This window comes from Vombatus ursinus, unplaced genomic scaffold (assembly GCF_900497805.2).
Source record: "Vombatus ursinus unplaced genomic scaffold, bare-nosed wombat genome assembly UNPS02014817.1, whole genome shotgun sequence".
In the NCBI taxonomy this organism is placed as follows: domain Eukaryota; kingdom Metazoa; phylum Chordata; class Mammalia; order Diprotodontia; family Vombatidae; genus Vombatus; species Vombatus ursinus.
The window spans coordinates 4570779-4585863 of record NW_020954595.1 but is presented as its reverse complement, the minus strand read 5'-3'; the positions used below and the strand labels follow the sequence as shown (position 1 = coordinate 4585863).

The 15085-nt window shown below is 43.5% G+C and overlaps 1 protein-coding gene across 1 annotated transcript in view; it reads left to right on the top strand.

Moving 5' to 3' along the window:
• The first annotated feature begins 1032 nt into the window (after positions 1-1032).
• CACNA2D3 (calcium voltage-gated channel auxiliary subunit alpha2delta 3) overlaps positions 1033-15085 on the top strand; it is a 1008438-nt gene continuing 994385 nt past the window's right edge. The window contains exons 1-2 of the mRNA XM_027835883.1: positions 1033-1154; positions 1862-1943. Coding sequence (XP_027691684.1) covers positions 1033-1154; positions 1862-1943 — 204 coding nt within the window. The remainder of the gene's footprint in view (positions 1155-1861; positions 1944-15085) is intronic.

The window sequence follows — 15085 nt, the reverse complement described above, 5'->3', positions numbered from 1 at the left end:
AGGCTGAGCAGGGCGGAGAGCTAGGGAGCGAGCGAGAGCGCCCCGGACCCCGAGATCTTCATCTCCTCCCTCCCCCCTCCATTCTGGTCTCGCTCCTAGCTGACGCCTCCTCCACCGCCTTCCGGCTGCCTGGCTGGCCCGGGTCCGGCCCGGCCCTCTCCAGGGTGGTGGGCGCTCCTCCGCGCGGTTGTGGGGGTGGGGGGAGGAGGAAGAGGAGGAAGAGGAGAAGGAGGAGGAAGAGGGCGGGGGCGCCGCGGGGTCAGGCCGGAGTCAGCCCGGCGCTCACGCCGCTCACTGCGGAGTTGGGGTGCACTGCGCGCAGGCAGCGGCGGTGCGGGCTCAGGCTCAGGCACAGGCTGCAGAGGGGCTGGGGCTCAGGCTCAGCTCAGGCTCTGGCTGCTGCTGCTGAAAGCAGGCGGGCGGGCAGGCGAGTGCTTCGCCGCCGTTACCAAGGACACACACACTCACACACACACACACAACTCTCTCTCTCACACACACATACACAGTACTTTTCAAGTCATTCGCGCTGCGCCTCCGGAGGGTCCTCGCTCTGTTGCCATCCTCCCTCGCTTCATCCCTCTATCTCTCTATTGCTCCATCCCACCCCAGGGCAGTGGCTCGCAGGGGTGGGGTGGGGTGGGGTGGTGGTGGTGGTGGTGGTGGTAGAAGGACGAGAGCACATCAGCTGGGAGAGCCTCCCGGCCGGCCAGCTTGGCCGTCTGTCCTCTTCTCCCTCCCTCCCTCTACCTAGCTCTCCCTCTTCCTCTCCTCCTCCCTCCCTCCATCCTTCCCTCATCTCTCTCCTCCCTCCCCCCTTTCCTTTTCCCTTTTGCTCCTTCCCAAGTGAGCTCTCAGCCGGGAGAGAGAGACAGAGAGGGAGAGACAGAGAGGGAGAGAGAAAGGCGAGGAGAAGGAGAAGAAGGAGGAGGAGGAGGAGGAGCCCGTCCACCCCGCTGCGCTCTCCTGGGGGTTGGGGCTAGCTTTCCCGCGCGAGTGTCCCTGGCAAGTGCCCCCGACCGCGAGCCCACCATGCCGGCGCTGCCGAGGCTGCTACGCTCTTGTTGGGGCATCTTCGTGCCCTTCTGGACGGTGTTTCTGAACACCACGCTGGTGGACGTGGTCGGCTCGGAGCAGCAGATCCCCCTGTCAGTGTAAGTGCCCTTTCCCGCTGCTGCCGTCTCCACCTCGGGCTGGGGGGACCCGGGGGCTAGGGGCTTGATCTAACGTTTGCTCTGGATGCTGCTGCCACCCAACTTTGGTCCGGCGAGTGCAGGTGCCCCGTCTGGGAAGAGCCTTTAGGCGCCGGGTCTGTTTTCAGCTGCATGCTAGGGACAGCAACCCCAAAGCTTGCTTTGGACTCCTTTCCCCAGGTCCCGTCCGTCAGGTTAGAAAACATAGCTCAGCCAGGACCACTGCAGGTCCCAACGTCAATCTCCCCGACCAAGTTGACCGCTGTTTACCTAATCAAACTTTCCTGTGATCCTTAATTAAGCCCCCTCAACCGTCCTTCCTGAGCACCTTGGTTGGGGGTGTGTGTTGCAAACCCGGATGTGTAACTTGGTTTGAGTTCACAGATGATCTAACTGGTCTCCCTCCAGGTATTTAGATAAAATAATACCAGCGGCCCTTTGGAGGAAAACCGTCCAAAGCAAGGCCCTACCTTGCCTAGGCAGGTGAACTCTGGGTACCCTTGGTGAGCTTGTAATTTGCCTGGTTTGGCTTTTCTGCGCTGCCTGGTAGGGTTTTTTTTTTTTTTTAATACTCCATTAGGGTGCAGTTAAAGCAACAGTAGTGTGTGTGTGTGTGTGTGTGTGTGTGACCCCTTGTGTGACATCTGTCCCTCTGCTCTCTTTTGCAGTGTGAAGCTCTGGGCCTCTGCTTTTGGTGGGGAGATCAAATCCATTGCAGCCAAATATTCAGGTTCCCAGCTTCTGCAGAAGGTAAGGTCTCCTCTGCCTGCCGTGGCAGGAAGCAATGTCTTGTGAGCTGAGCTCAGAAAATGGAGGCAGACTTAGTTTGCCAAACAACCACGAGGGCTGAGTTCTAGCCCTCACCAGGGGACTAGTGACCCCTGCCTCTGGGCAGTGTACTGTGCACTGACTTTGTCCCTGAATCCTTGGTTATTTTTAGATGACACTTGATTCCAAACACAGAGAAGTCTGGGTACTCACTGGCAGTGTCCTGGCCAGAACTGGAGAGTGGAACCTTTTGCATGTTCTACCCTCTGTGGAGATATTGCTGGTTCAGTGAGGGAACAGCTGCTCCCTGGTGGAAAATGCAAACTTGATGCTGGGGGCCAAGCCGGCACCCAGATCTGCCTGCCTCTCACCTTGGCCGTGGGCATGCAGTTCACCCTCTCAGGGAAAGAAGGCTACGCTATTGTTTGTCATCAAGGCCGTTCTTACAACCCCATTATTCCCCAATCATCTCACCCCAGTGCTGGGATGTATTACATACATCATTACAGATAAGGGGAATGAATCTGGTTATCTTTCTGCTCAGCTGCACACTGGGTAATAACCTCCAAAAGTAGCCACAAACTGGAGAACTTGGGCTGTGTCTACATAATTCTGAAGAGTAATGAGGATGGCGAATTGATTATTAGGCCTTTATCAAAAGCTGCATCATCTCGAGTTTAAATATGCAACCTTCTGTGGAAATCTCCCTAAGAAGGGGTGTGTGTTGTTGCAGCAGGGGCAAGGAGAGGGGTAGATTGCAGGTTGACCAGTCAGTAGAATTTACAGAATGAGTTAGGAAAAATGTAGATATAAAGAAATATGCTTTCATTAGGAACTGATTCCCTATTGTGGCTCCAAACAGATTTGATGATCAACTTACCTTTTGAGATTTTTTTTCCTGTGATGTTTGGGCCAAAGTAACATATGTGTTATGCATTCTGCCTGGTAACTAAGTATGTATTTTATTTATAGCATTGAATTTCAAAGGAAGCTTTGGGAAATTATGGGAAGCAGTTTTTCACATTGGTCCCTAAAACAAAACCTTATTCTGTAACGAATAAAGAATGAGTTAAAAATGGAGTAACATACGCATCCTGTTAGCAAAGGGGTCATTATTTATGTCTGTCCTTGGGAGCCCTGAAAAGAGAAAGGTTCGCCTAATATTGGCATTGCCAAAATGACATCAGCCCATTAGAACCAGCTGGTTAATTCTTCAGGTTCTAGTATGCCAACGGGAGAGGGGCAATAGGAAGTTCCTGGACGTAGGACCCAGGACCTGTCCCTATCTATATTTCTGGTATCTATCAAGCTTTACCTTGCTACTTGGATTTCTGCCCTACCATCACATGTATCACTGCCCAGTTTGGACTTGTCCATTATCCAGATGCAGTTTGAATTTTTAAAGCAGGATGCATATGTGCAAAACTTTGGGATTTTTTTTTTCCTGCAGAACACTGGTTGCAAATTGAGTGCTAAAGACTGTGAGAAAAGCCAGGGAAAGTTTGTGAATTTCTTAGTTACTCTTGAACATCTGATTTGGCCACTTTCTTAGAGACTATGAAATCGCTGTCTCTTTTCTCTCTGAAGTTAATCTACATACACACAGAGTTTCTCTATTGACTATTCAATAGTAGCTAATTGGAACCAGTGAAAGTGATACTTTTACCTTCTCATCAGCATCCTTTCTCATATTGAATCCATGAGCAGATATTTGTTTTTGTCATGCCTGCAGCTTGACAATGGTCTAATTTTTTCCAGCTGTTTATTGCTTTTGTTGTTACTTCTTACTTTTGTATGGTGCTCTATTGCCGGATAAAAAGGGATGGCTGTGGATTTGTCTAGAATTAAAGTATGGGCCTTGTAGCAGTGATTCTGAGAGGGCTTTCTCCATTGTCAAATCTAACTGCTCTCCAGTGTACGTGATCTTGGCTCCTTTTGGGTTTTGGGAAGGTGAAGATCCAGGTCAAGTGCAAGTACAGAGGCAGTAGAATGGCATGAGGTATAGACATGCCTCCAGGCACACTGAATGGAGATGTTTCAGGATGATTCTGGAACCATAGCTCACTGAGTGCAAACATCTCAATGTGCATGAGAGCAGCTTGATCGGAGGAGAGTATTTGAAAAGATTTTTGTTTTATCTATGAAGTCAAATGATAATTTTATTGTATTTTTGGTAACTAAGAAACCGTAAATGTAATATGATTTTGCATTGTCGACTCTTCTTAGCTATGTCTGGAATGATGTGATTTTCTTTAGAAAATAATCTGTAAAATAATAACAATAATAATAATAAAATAACCTGTAAAGGCCTGCTTTCCCCCCTCCTTCTTCTACATTTCCACTAAGGAAGCCATCAATGGGCAGAGTGTTGGACTTGGAGTGAGGAAGGACTATTTTTGGAATCCCACTTTTTGAATAGCTACTAACTATGTGGCCATAAAAACACACACACACACACACACACACACACACACACCATAGATGCCACAGATACTTCAGTAGGGCCTATCATATGATATACATTTAATAAATATTCAGATTGGAATAGGTAGCCAATTGGAAAAAAAATTAGTCAACATTTGCAAGGATTTATACGCTCCAGGGTTTTTATTTTGTGGTCCAAGTTTTAAATTTTATTTAGTTGGTTTATTAATGATCAGATCATTGGCTTAGAGAGTTCCCAATGTGCCTGGGAGAACATGTGAGAACCTCAGAGTGAGATGCTTGGCAACACTTGGACAAGCAAAAGCAGAGGAGAGATGCAAATGGAAATACAGTTTTAAATATCTTTTTTTGCATGGCACTTTTAGAGAAACTAGCCATATAGCTGCAGTTCCTATCTATAAATGTCTGATGTCATTTGCCATGAAAGGAATGTTCAATTCTTAGAACTACATTGTTAATGATAAAGTTGTTTTTAACTTTTTTTTTTTGGTAAAATGTTTTGCCCTCGTCCAATGCATTAACAGTATCTCCAGAAGACTTTAAGAAGAGATGCTATGTTGTGTAATAGGATGGAAATGCCCTTGGGCAATAACATTCCTTTAAAACATTGTTTTTAGTTGCATGAGGTCTACTGAAAAGCACCATACAATTTTATATATTACATGGAATCTCTAAATAACACTTTGTGTTCTGCATCAGTGAAATAACAGACAGTGAAATAACAGATAGAGTTTTGGAGTGGGGTTTTAGTACACAAAACTTGAAAAACTCATGGCAATCATTAGAGACTCAGTACTGATTTGACATCAATTTTAGAGTATTTAGAGGAGAGAAAAAGATTTCTTTTTGGTAGATGATTTTTATAAAATTATAAAATTTGAGATAACATTGTTATTTCTTTATTGTTTGTAAATAAATTTTAAGAGACATTTTATGTACTTTATTTGCATGACTTTGTTGGATTTTTACAAGAAAAGAGAATATTTTAACTATTGGGACTTTATTTCCCAAGGTAGGTGCTTTAAGCTCACAATAATTGATATTGGACATTTGTGGTTAATTTTTTCCCAAATATTTCTTTCCCCTTTCGCATCACAAACAAGGAAATATCAAGTTGTGAATATATTATCAGTTCTAAAAAATAACTTTTTAAACCCACTATCATGATGTCAGCAGAGTTCTAGAACACTGTGTGTTTTGGTCCTGAATGGACCAAATGGCAGTGATGCAAAGATGTGTTGGGCTTGTATCTAATTTAGTGAAGTTTTCCACTTGTCATATGGATTTGGCACCATAAAGGAAGATGTCTGTGTGCTACTGTAGAAACATTCAGGCCGCCCTCTCCTCGTTACCTCATGCTGCTGGGCTTATCATTTGGTGTAAATTGTAATTAAGTTCCCTCTATAACATCGCTGCCCAAGAATTCAGCTTCCCTTATCTTTCTATAGCCCCCTCCTCCCCATCCAGCCAAAATGGCAAGTATCATTTAGCCTCATTGGGAGCACTTTTAAAAGACATTTTTATAATATCCTATTTGTGGAATCACCGGACACCACAAACTTAGAGACCGTGACTTTGTCTGTTTCACTCAGAGGTTGTTCTTCCAGTAAGCATCCTTTAAACATGGGTGGTGTTTATTTCACTTGTTCAATTATGGGACTTACATTCCAGAATTCAAGAGCATGAAGATTTCTTTCCAGATTTGTATTCCAAGGTGGTGATAATCCTAGGCAGGGCAAGGCAGGGCAGGGCAGGGCAGGAATATGGGTAACATCACCACCATAAATAGTAGAAAAACTAATTGACTTTTATCTTGTAAACCTCTCCCAGCTCTCAGAGTGCACAGTCCTCTTGGAATGCATAAAACGGCTTTATCAGGTATTCATTTCAAAGATTTCTCCTATGCAAAATTGACATCTCTGTCTACCAGACAGTCAGTGGAGGCAAAAGGCTGATTGTTTTTAATATTTGGATGGTTATCACTTTTCATCAATGGGAGAATCATCAAACTATTATATAATTAAATAGAATCCCTTATCTGGAATCTGGGAGGAGAGTGCTGCAGGATGCCTGATACCAGCAGCTTCTAGTTTATGGTAGGTATCCACTTAAGGGAGCATTCTTGTTGAATACACACTCATCCGCTGACATCCTGTGCTATGCTCTATGCACTATGGAGGCATTAATCCTACTCTGCAGAGCCTTTAATCCACGAGGCCATTTCAGATCATCATGTTTTCAGACAGGTTATTTTTGAGTCATTGATATTAAACCCCAGCTAGCTCTTTGAAAGGATGGTTTTCAGCCTTTCAGGGTTGCCTGTTTCCTACAAGAGGGGAGGCATCCGTAGATTATTCTAATGGTAAATCAATTAGCATTCAGGACACACACATTCATGCAGAACATCTATCTTTAATTTTAAAACACATAAAATGGTGACTTGTTGTTTTCTGAAGTTCGTTTTCCACGGGTTCACCCAGGTTTGGGCTAGCCACCTTGCTTTTAATTGCATTGCTTTCTTTCCTTTTTCTTTTTTTTAATTTACTCCCTCCAGGGCATGTCCCAGCTTGGATTTCCTTTTATTCAAAGGAACCCCTCCAGCCTGTTCGGTCAATGGGGTCAGGAGGTTTACTGATGCTCTAGTCTAGCAAATGAGAGCAAATCAAAGTGCAGGCATGGTTTTCCTGCTGAATGGGAATCTTGGCTCCTATGCCAGTGGGGGTTATCTCTATGATGAGGGGAACCAATGCCGAGGGCTTTTTAAGGTGGAGAGTTAATAACAGTGTTGGGATTAAAAATGAGCTAAACAGGTCTGGTCCATGAGTGAAGGGATAAAGACATCTCAAGCTTAGGATCCTTAGGCCTCCCTTATGGTGCACAACTACGGAGTCTTAGCAAAACCCAGCTGTACATTTTGGTGAAAGCAAGACCTATAGGAATAAGAGGCATTTCTAATCCCACCTTGGCACTGGTGCATCCCTTCTGCTTGGGTTGACTACCCCACAATCACAGTGGCTATATACAGACATGGAAGTTTGAGGTGTCAGTTGAGCACATAGGTGACGTTACAGTCTACCAAAACTTTAGGTCTACCAGAGCTATGATGATAATAATAATGATAGTAATACCTGACATTTCTATAATGCTTTAAACAAAATCACGTTGTGAATCACTTTGCAAGAATTTCATTTATCTATACAAAGACTCTATGAAGTAGATACTATTGTTGTCTTCATTTTACAGTTGAGGAAACAGAGACTGAGAGAAATGACATGTCCAGTGTCACACAGCTACAAAGGTTTGAGGTAGGATTTGAATTCAGCTTTTCCTGACTCTAAGTCCACTAGACCAAGCTGTGACTTCATTAAATGTGTGTCCAATGAGACGTTCTTCAAGTTAAACCCTTGTTTCTTTTATTGTGTATTTGGTAAATTACAAATTGACTTAGATATTGGCTGCATTGTTTGATGGGAAAATGGTGGGCTGGAAATATTGTCCTATGGATTATCTTCCAAGATATTTTATTGGTCACTCAATAGGTATTTATTAAGCACTTGTTGTATGTGAGGCCCTGTGCTGGATACAAAGAAAGGCCTAATGATATTATAAGGAGATCAACAATCAGATGGGCAAATGAGTGAACTCGATTATTTAAACGGAAAGGTTCAAATCACCTGTTGTTATTGATTCTCTGCAAGAGGATGTCTTATAGAAGAAAAGAGATTTGGACTTGAGGTTGGCAGACACCTCCATTGGAAGCCCATCTTTGGCACATGCTAATTGTGTGACCTTGGCCAGCTTAGCTCATTTCTCTGAGCTTCACTCTTCTCATCTGAAAAATGGGCATAATAATAGGTATTGCCCTATACCATCTATCTCACATACTATGAGCAAAATGTTTTGCCAACCTTTAGGCATTATGGAGATATGAAATGTTATTATGCAGCATCAATGGATGATGATGTTCCTTTTACTCCTAGAGATGGCATTGTTTAATTTCCTTTCTTGGCTTTATCAAAGAGTGCTTTGAGTCATGCTTGCCAAAGCATGAGGACTAACATGGTTCAGGGATCAGGAACAACACCTATGTTACCATCTACCATGTTGCCATGATGTGGAGTCAGGAAGTGACTTTGAAACTCACTTTAGTTATTTCCTAGCTATGTGTCCACAGGCAAATCACCTGATCTTGTTGAGTCTCAGTTTTTCCATCTGCAAGATGGGGATAAGAACAAATGCTTTACCTACCTCCCAGGGCTGTTGTGGGAATCAAATGAGATAATGGCTCTAAGTCCCTTTGCAGACTTTCAAGCACTATATATATAAGAGCTCTAGCTAATAATAACTAGCATGTACATAGTGATTTAAGGTTTGCAAAGCACTTTACATATGTGATCTCATTTTATGGGTAGTTATATAAATGTCAACTATCATTTGATGGAATATTTACTGTATGTTATTGGGTCACACATTTAGATCTGACGGGGCCTTAACGTCCATCCAATCCAACCATCTCATTTTACAGATGAGGAGCCGAGTAAGATTCAGGTCTTTCCCAAGGTTGCACAGCTAGTGAGTTTTTGAGCCAGGATTCAAACTCAGGGCCTCTGACCCCATTATGCCAGGAGGTCCTCTGGTATTTAGCAGAGGATAACACTTTTGCACTGCTATTGTACACCACTCAGGGCTCTTTCCTTTTTCTTGGCCAGCACATTTGAGAAAGACCCAGGAAGTTTCCAATCAATGCTGAGCATCCAATGAAGCTCATTTCCATTCCCTTTGGATGATGCTGGTTGGATGCCAGACCTGCTTACTCTGAGGTTGTTTAAATGCGTATTAAATTTATAAGGTGCCTGGTGTCCTGGAGATTCGAAATTAGTGCTACAAAAATAAATATTGCCAATAACAAAAACTCTTCTTGTGGACGTTTTCAAGGACGCTTGTTGGCAGGCAGGTCTGTTTTTTGACAAGAAAGAGATGAGAATTTCTGTGTTTTGTGCTTTTCTGATGATTTGTTTTTGTGTCCTGGGTTGGCAAGTCATCAGGTGTCCAGGTAGAAGGAGCCGATGTCCATATAAATGAGGCAGACTTTGGCTTGAGACCATAAATGACCTCATCTGAGGGATAGGTGATAGCTATCGGTAGGATACTCTGAGGGTTGTAGGGTGCTTTACTCTCATCTCCCAAGAATGGATCAGTCTTACAGCTAGGAGTTCATCTCCAGTGTTGTGTCCTCCAACCACCTTATTTAACAGATGAGGAAATTGAGTGTGCTGGAGATTAAGTGATTTGCCCACAGCTACTTAGTGAAACTAGGTCTTCTTGCCTCTAAATCTGGTGGTCTATCCATTATACTGTGCTGTTGCTATAGTTTGCAAGACACTTAACATCTGTATCTGATTCGAGACTTACTGTGGGAATTGTAAGTATTTTAGCCCCATTTTACAGATAAAGAAACTGAGGCTCACAGAGGCAAAGTGGCTTGCTCATGCACCATCAACTAGCAAGTAAAAGAAGTGAGATTTGAGTCCAGATCATCTAAGTGCTGAGTCCATCACTTTAAAAATATCTACCATTGAGGTTTCAGGAAAGCAGAAGGAGAAGTGCTCTTAGACCTGCTGAGAGTCAAAGGATGCATTTAGGACTTAGTGTCATGGATCTTACCTGGAATAGGCCAATAGCTATGCCTTATTTCATTTTCTTTCAGGGACTCCTACATTAGAGAACTTGCATGGAGGTGGCAGATTGAGTGTTCTACCTGTGGTCAGGAAGATCTAGGTTCAACTCCTGCCTCTTACACTAACTGTATGACCCTAGGCAAGTGACTTAATCAATCTTAGTCTCAGTTTCTTCATCCATAAAATGGGGTTAATGATACTTGTGTTATTTACCTGATAGGATGGTAGTGAGGATAATAATTAGTAGTAATTAATATCAGGAGCAGCAGTAGCAGTAACAGTTGATATGTATATTGTACTTTAAGGTGTGCATTGCATTTTATATACATTGATCATGAGAAATATCTGTGAAGCACCCTATACACCATAGCACGTCATGTCAAGGTGGACTGCTATAATAACAATCATGTTAAGGACAAGATTAGTCCTTTTATTTCATTACTCCTGTCTGAGAAAATTCCTTCTGCCAGTGAAGGTTGGTGCCGTCTCTGTAACTGATGGTCTGAAGAGTTACCTGTGACACTAAGACATTAAATTGACTACACAGGGTAATGTTACCAGTATATGTGTCAGAGATGAAGCTTGAAACTAAGTCTGAAAACCCACATTGAAAACCAGTATGAAGAATTCAGGTGAAGCATCACCCTTTCTTCCTCCATACCTCACCTGAACTCTGCACTGTACTTTGCCTGCATAGACCCAGGTGAGATGATGGCAGAACATTTTCAGGTATTCAGGATGATTTTCCCTGTGGTGGTGACGCAAACTTGAATTTGATGATGATCCGTGGAATAATCTACAGGATCTTTGGACTTATAAAGCCTGGTCAAAATACCTGGGACCAGAGGTAAATGGCAGCTTTTTTACTGAATTTCTCTTGGGTCTTTAAAGCCATGGAACTGGAAGCTTTGACTACACTTCCTTTGACCTGGGCTATGTCAGTGTCCTTTCATTAGGAGCATCAGTCAACTTTTTAATTATCTTGAATTGAGCTATCCACCCAAGGGCTGGTGCTGAATGAAGCCCACAGTTGGAAATGAGAAGCAGAGGAACCATTGCAATTTTGAATGCTTTTTTTTCTGCATCTCCCCTCAAAGGTGCTGTCCTTATTTAAGATTTTACATCATCCACTGTTCTAGGGCATGGTGATAAATGTGGTGATTCTGCCAGTCCACCGTGAACCTTGCAAATGGTCCCACTCAAGCAAGAAAAACTAATCTTTGGTGAGGCCCTGTTGTCTGCCGGATAAGATCATAGATCTGTCAGGGACCAGGGAGTTCATGTAGTGCAACGCCCTCATTTACCAGGTGAGGAAATTGAAGCCCAGAGAAGTTTAGTGACATGTTCAGGGTGACACAGCTAGTAACTGGCAGAACCAGGATTTGGACCCAGGTCTTTTGACTTTAAATCCAGTTTTCATGGCACCAATGTGAAAATGTGCAATGTAGAAATAAAGAAATCTCAGACTTTGGAGATGAGTCTTTGCAGAGAATATAAATGAGTGTAATAGTAACCTAGGGATGGAGTTATTACTTTTCTGGGGGCATTTTCTCAGTATGGCTGTACCTTCCCTTTGTGCATTAGGTCAATGGCAAAGCACCTTGCTGGGATTTCTGTGAGCCCGAGGCTGCATTTATTTTGTAAGATGGAGGCATTTAAGGAATTTTGTGCCTTCCTTAAAAATGGCCATGGTATAATGGGGAATAAAAACAATTAACATATGACCATAGAAGATTATCACTGCTTAAAAAATACTTTCTAGCCCTATATCCGACAATGCAAATGCGGGCAGTTGCCAGAATTCATATTTGCTTCGCTTTACAATTGCATGGAATTTGAGCAGCCAGGTGAAAATCTGAAATATAGAGTGGGTCTCTGGGCTCCTTGGAACGGTCCCATCCGTAACACCCCTTGTACTGTGCTTTGTTGAGGCCGAAGCTGAGAAATATTGCAAAGAGAACTATATGTGTGGGAGGTGATCAATCCATTGGATACAGCTACTTCATGGCTGCAAATCATAACATAAAACTCTGTTCTTAGCCTCCCACCAGTTTCCATTATCAGTGAGAATTTCTATTAATGTAATATGATCACATCCTGCTCAAAGAACTCAATGGGCATAGATTTTGCCCACTGTCACGAGCTGATCAGCATTGGGCCCCTGGGATGGCAATACTGAAGACTGAAAATTCCTTCTAGAAGAATAGGATTTTTGCAAATCTGAGCAATTTCTATTTCAGTGAATATCTAAGATGCAACCACAACATAGGACTATTGGTTGGCTTTAGAACTGGAAGGGACCTCAGATGCTATTTATTCCAACCTCGTCTGTTTTCAGATGGGGAACTGAGGTCTACGGTGGTTAAATGACTAGCCTGAAGTCACACATAGGATCACTGATTTGAGCCAGAAGAAGGTATATTGTAGACCATCTAATCCAAGCCTCTAATATTGTTGATGAAGAAACTAGGGCCCAGAGAAGTGAAATCTACACCAAAAATCAGGGGACTGTCAGCATTTTCTGGTTTCTTACTGCACAATTACTAGTAAAATCTGTAGGTAAAGAAATCAATCCTTCATTATTCTGTACTATTTTTATTTTTGTGAGTGTATGATCCCTTGGCTGCTAGTGCCTTCTTCCCAATAACCTTGTTATTATTTTCTATTCTAATAGGATATAAGCCCCTTAAGGATAAGGCATTTTGACTTTTTTATTAGTCTCCACAGTGCCTGGCACATAGAAGGTGCTTAATAAATACTCATGATTGATTGACTTGCCTAAGGTCACAAAAATAACAAATAGTTGTCAACATTTTAACTATACCACTTTCCACATCCTCCATGACCCTGCAATTCACTTTTACTAAATTAAGTACTAATGTAGATCTCATTAAGGAGTCAATCTTACCAAGAAACCTCAGTGAGTCATCATTTAAAGTAAGAAATAAGCCAATCGTTTCTTTTGGGGCCTCAGTTTCTTCTTCTGTAAAATGAAGGAGTTGGATTTGCTGACCTCTAAGGTTCATTTCATCTTATCATCCTATCTGGAAGGGGCAGGTGGTTACCTCATCTTTTCAAAAGCAAAATATATTAAGTGGTCAGGATTGACATTTCAGAGGGATATTGGGAATCATAGCTGGATTTCTGCCATCCTAGGTGAGTTTTGGGCTCCTTCAGCAAGGATGTGTTTCCAGAAGAGTGAAGGCGATAGACTTGGAGGGCCATCAGCTTTTTAAAGGCAATCACCTTGCCTTCCAGATGGCCCTTCCCAAAGAACTGCCATGGTAGCGAGTGCATTTGTCAGCCAGTTCCTGGAGGGAGGGAGAGTTTGGGGTAGTGGGGAGGCAATATTCCTTCCTTCCAGAGCTGTTCAGATGGGGCCATTGAGTGACTTTGCTTATGTGCCTCTTTCAGGGAAGGAATGTCCCCTGGATGACTTACAGTTAATGCTCTCTGCTTTCTCACTGGCCTTATGTATCTGGAGCTGGAATCTAGTCCAATCTCACTTTATAACAAAGGGAACTAAGGCTCAGGAGGTTGTGACTTGCCCAAGGTCACATGGGTAGCAAAGGTCCAAGGCATGGTTTGCACCCAAGTCTCAGACTGCAGAAGTCAGTGTGCATTCCCTGTTTGGAAGAGTACTAAACCTCCATGTTCCCAGGGAACAAGCAGCTTCTCAGTACACCATTAATCAGCACAGAGATGGCCCTTCTGTTAGAGCAATCTGGTTGGTGGAAACTTTTATTCTCCCTGAATTCACTCAACAGCTTTTGATTTTTTTTTAAAAATTCGCCTCTATGATTCTCCCCTCTTTTTAGTTTCCTACTGACTGTTTGCTCCAGATGTTGTCTGAGTTATTGCGATTGTCCTTGCTAATCTAGCCTCATATAAAGGAAAGGAGTGATGAGATGGGGGGGGTAGATCAAGTAATTCAGCTGGTACTTCTTTCTTTCCTTTACTTGATTTGCTAAGTTTTAATGTTCTTCTATTCTTTCAGAGGCTCTTCATTCATTTGTTCTGATTTTTAGGAGCTTTTCTCAGAATCTAATTGAATTTAGCTGACTTTGCCTTTCCCCCCATCCCTTTATGATAATGGGTTTATTTCCCTCTTTTGTGATTACATTTTTGGATATGAGCAGGCCCTCATTTGTAGTGAAATTGTAGTCATTTTGCTATTTATTACCGATGGCTAGATTGGATGCCATAAACTCTAACTGCTGTGCTTAAGCAAGAGCTTTCTCCTGTGGTCAGTTTAATTTTGTGCCAACTGGTTCTAGTGGATTCATTGGTGACAATTATTTGTGGCAGATTTGGGAATGTGCTGTATCCTAACTGCGCCCCCCCCCCTTCCCCATTTCCCAGACTCATCTGGAGATTAAGGAAAGGACAAGTGGTTGGCATGATGGCAGGATTTGTACCTGGGTTGAGCCTGCCCCTCTGTCCAGCAAGAGGGTCTCATGAACCTGCCAGTTAAGCCTGGCAGCCGGTCACGATGGTGCTGCCTGCCTCCCAGATGCCCAAGGTGGACTCCCGAGCCTGCGGTCTTCACCTCTCCCGTCTCAATGTCAGCAGTACAGGCAGGCTTAGAGTCAGCCAGAAGGAACCAGACCAGATGTTCTTGGCTCACTCCTCTCAGCTCTCGTGACCCTCAGTGGCATCCAGACAGTCCTTGGCCCCACTGTTTTTATGAGTGGGAGAAAGAGAGGAGGCACCTGGGGCCAACACCGGGAGCTGAGTCCCAGCAGCGAGCCTAGGGCTACATCCTCATTCCCCTGCAGCAGGAGGAGTAAGGCACTGCAGTCTTGTGTTTGTGCAGGAGAACCATCAAGCGAGACGCCACAGAGCTAGCTGGCCAACCAGAGGGGAGGCAATTAGGCTTCTGCTGGATTTCCTTCCTTCCTTCCTCTCTTCCTTCCTTCCTCCCTCCCTCCCTCCCTCCCTTCCTTCCTTTCTTTTTCTTTCTTTCTTTCTTTCTTTCTTTCTTTCTTTCTTTCTTTCTTT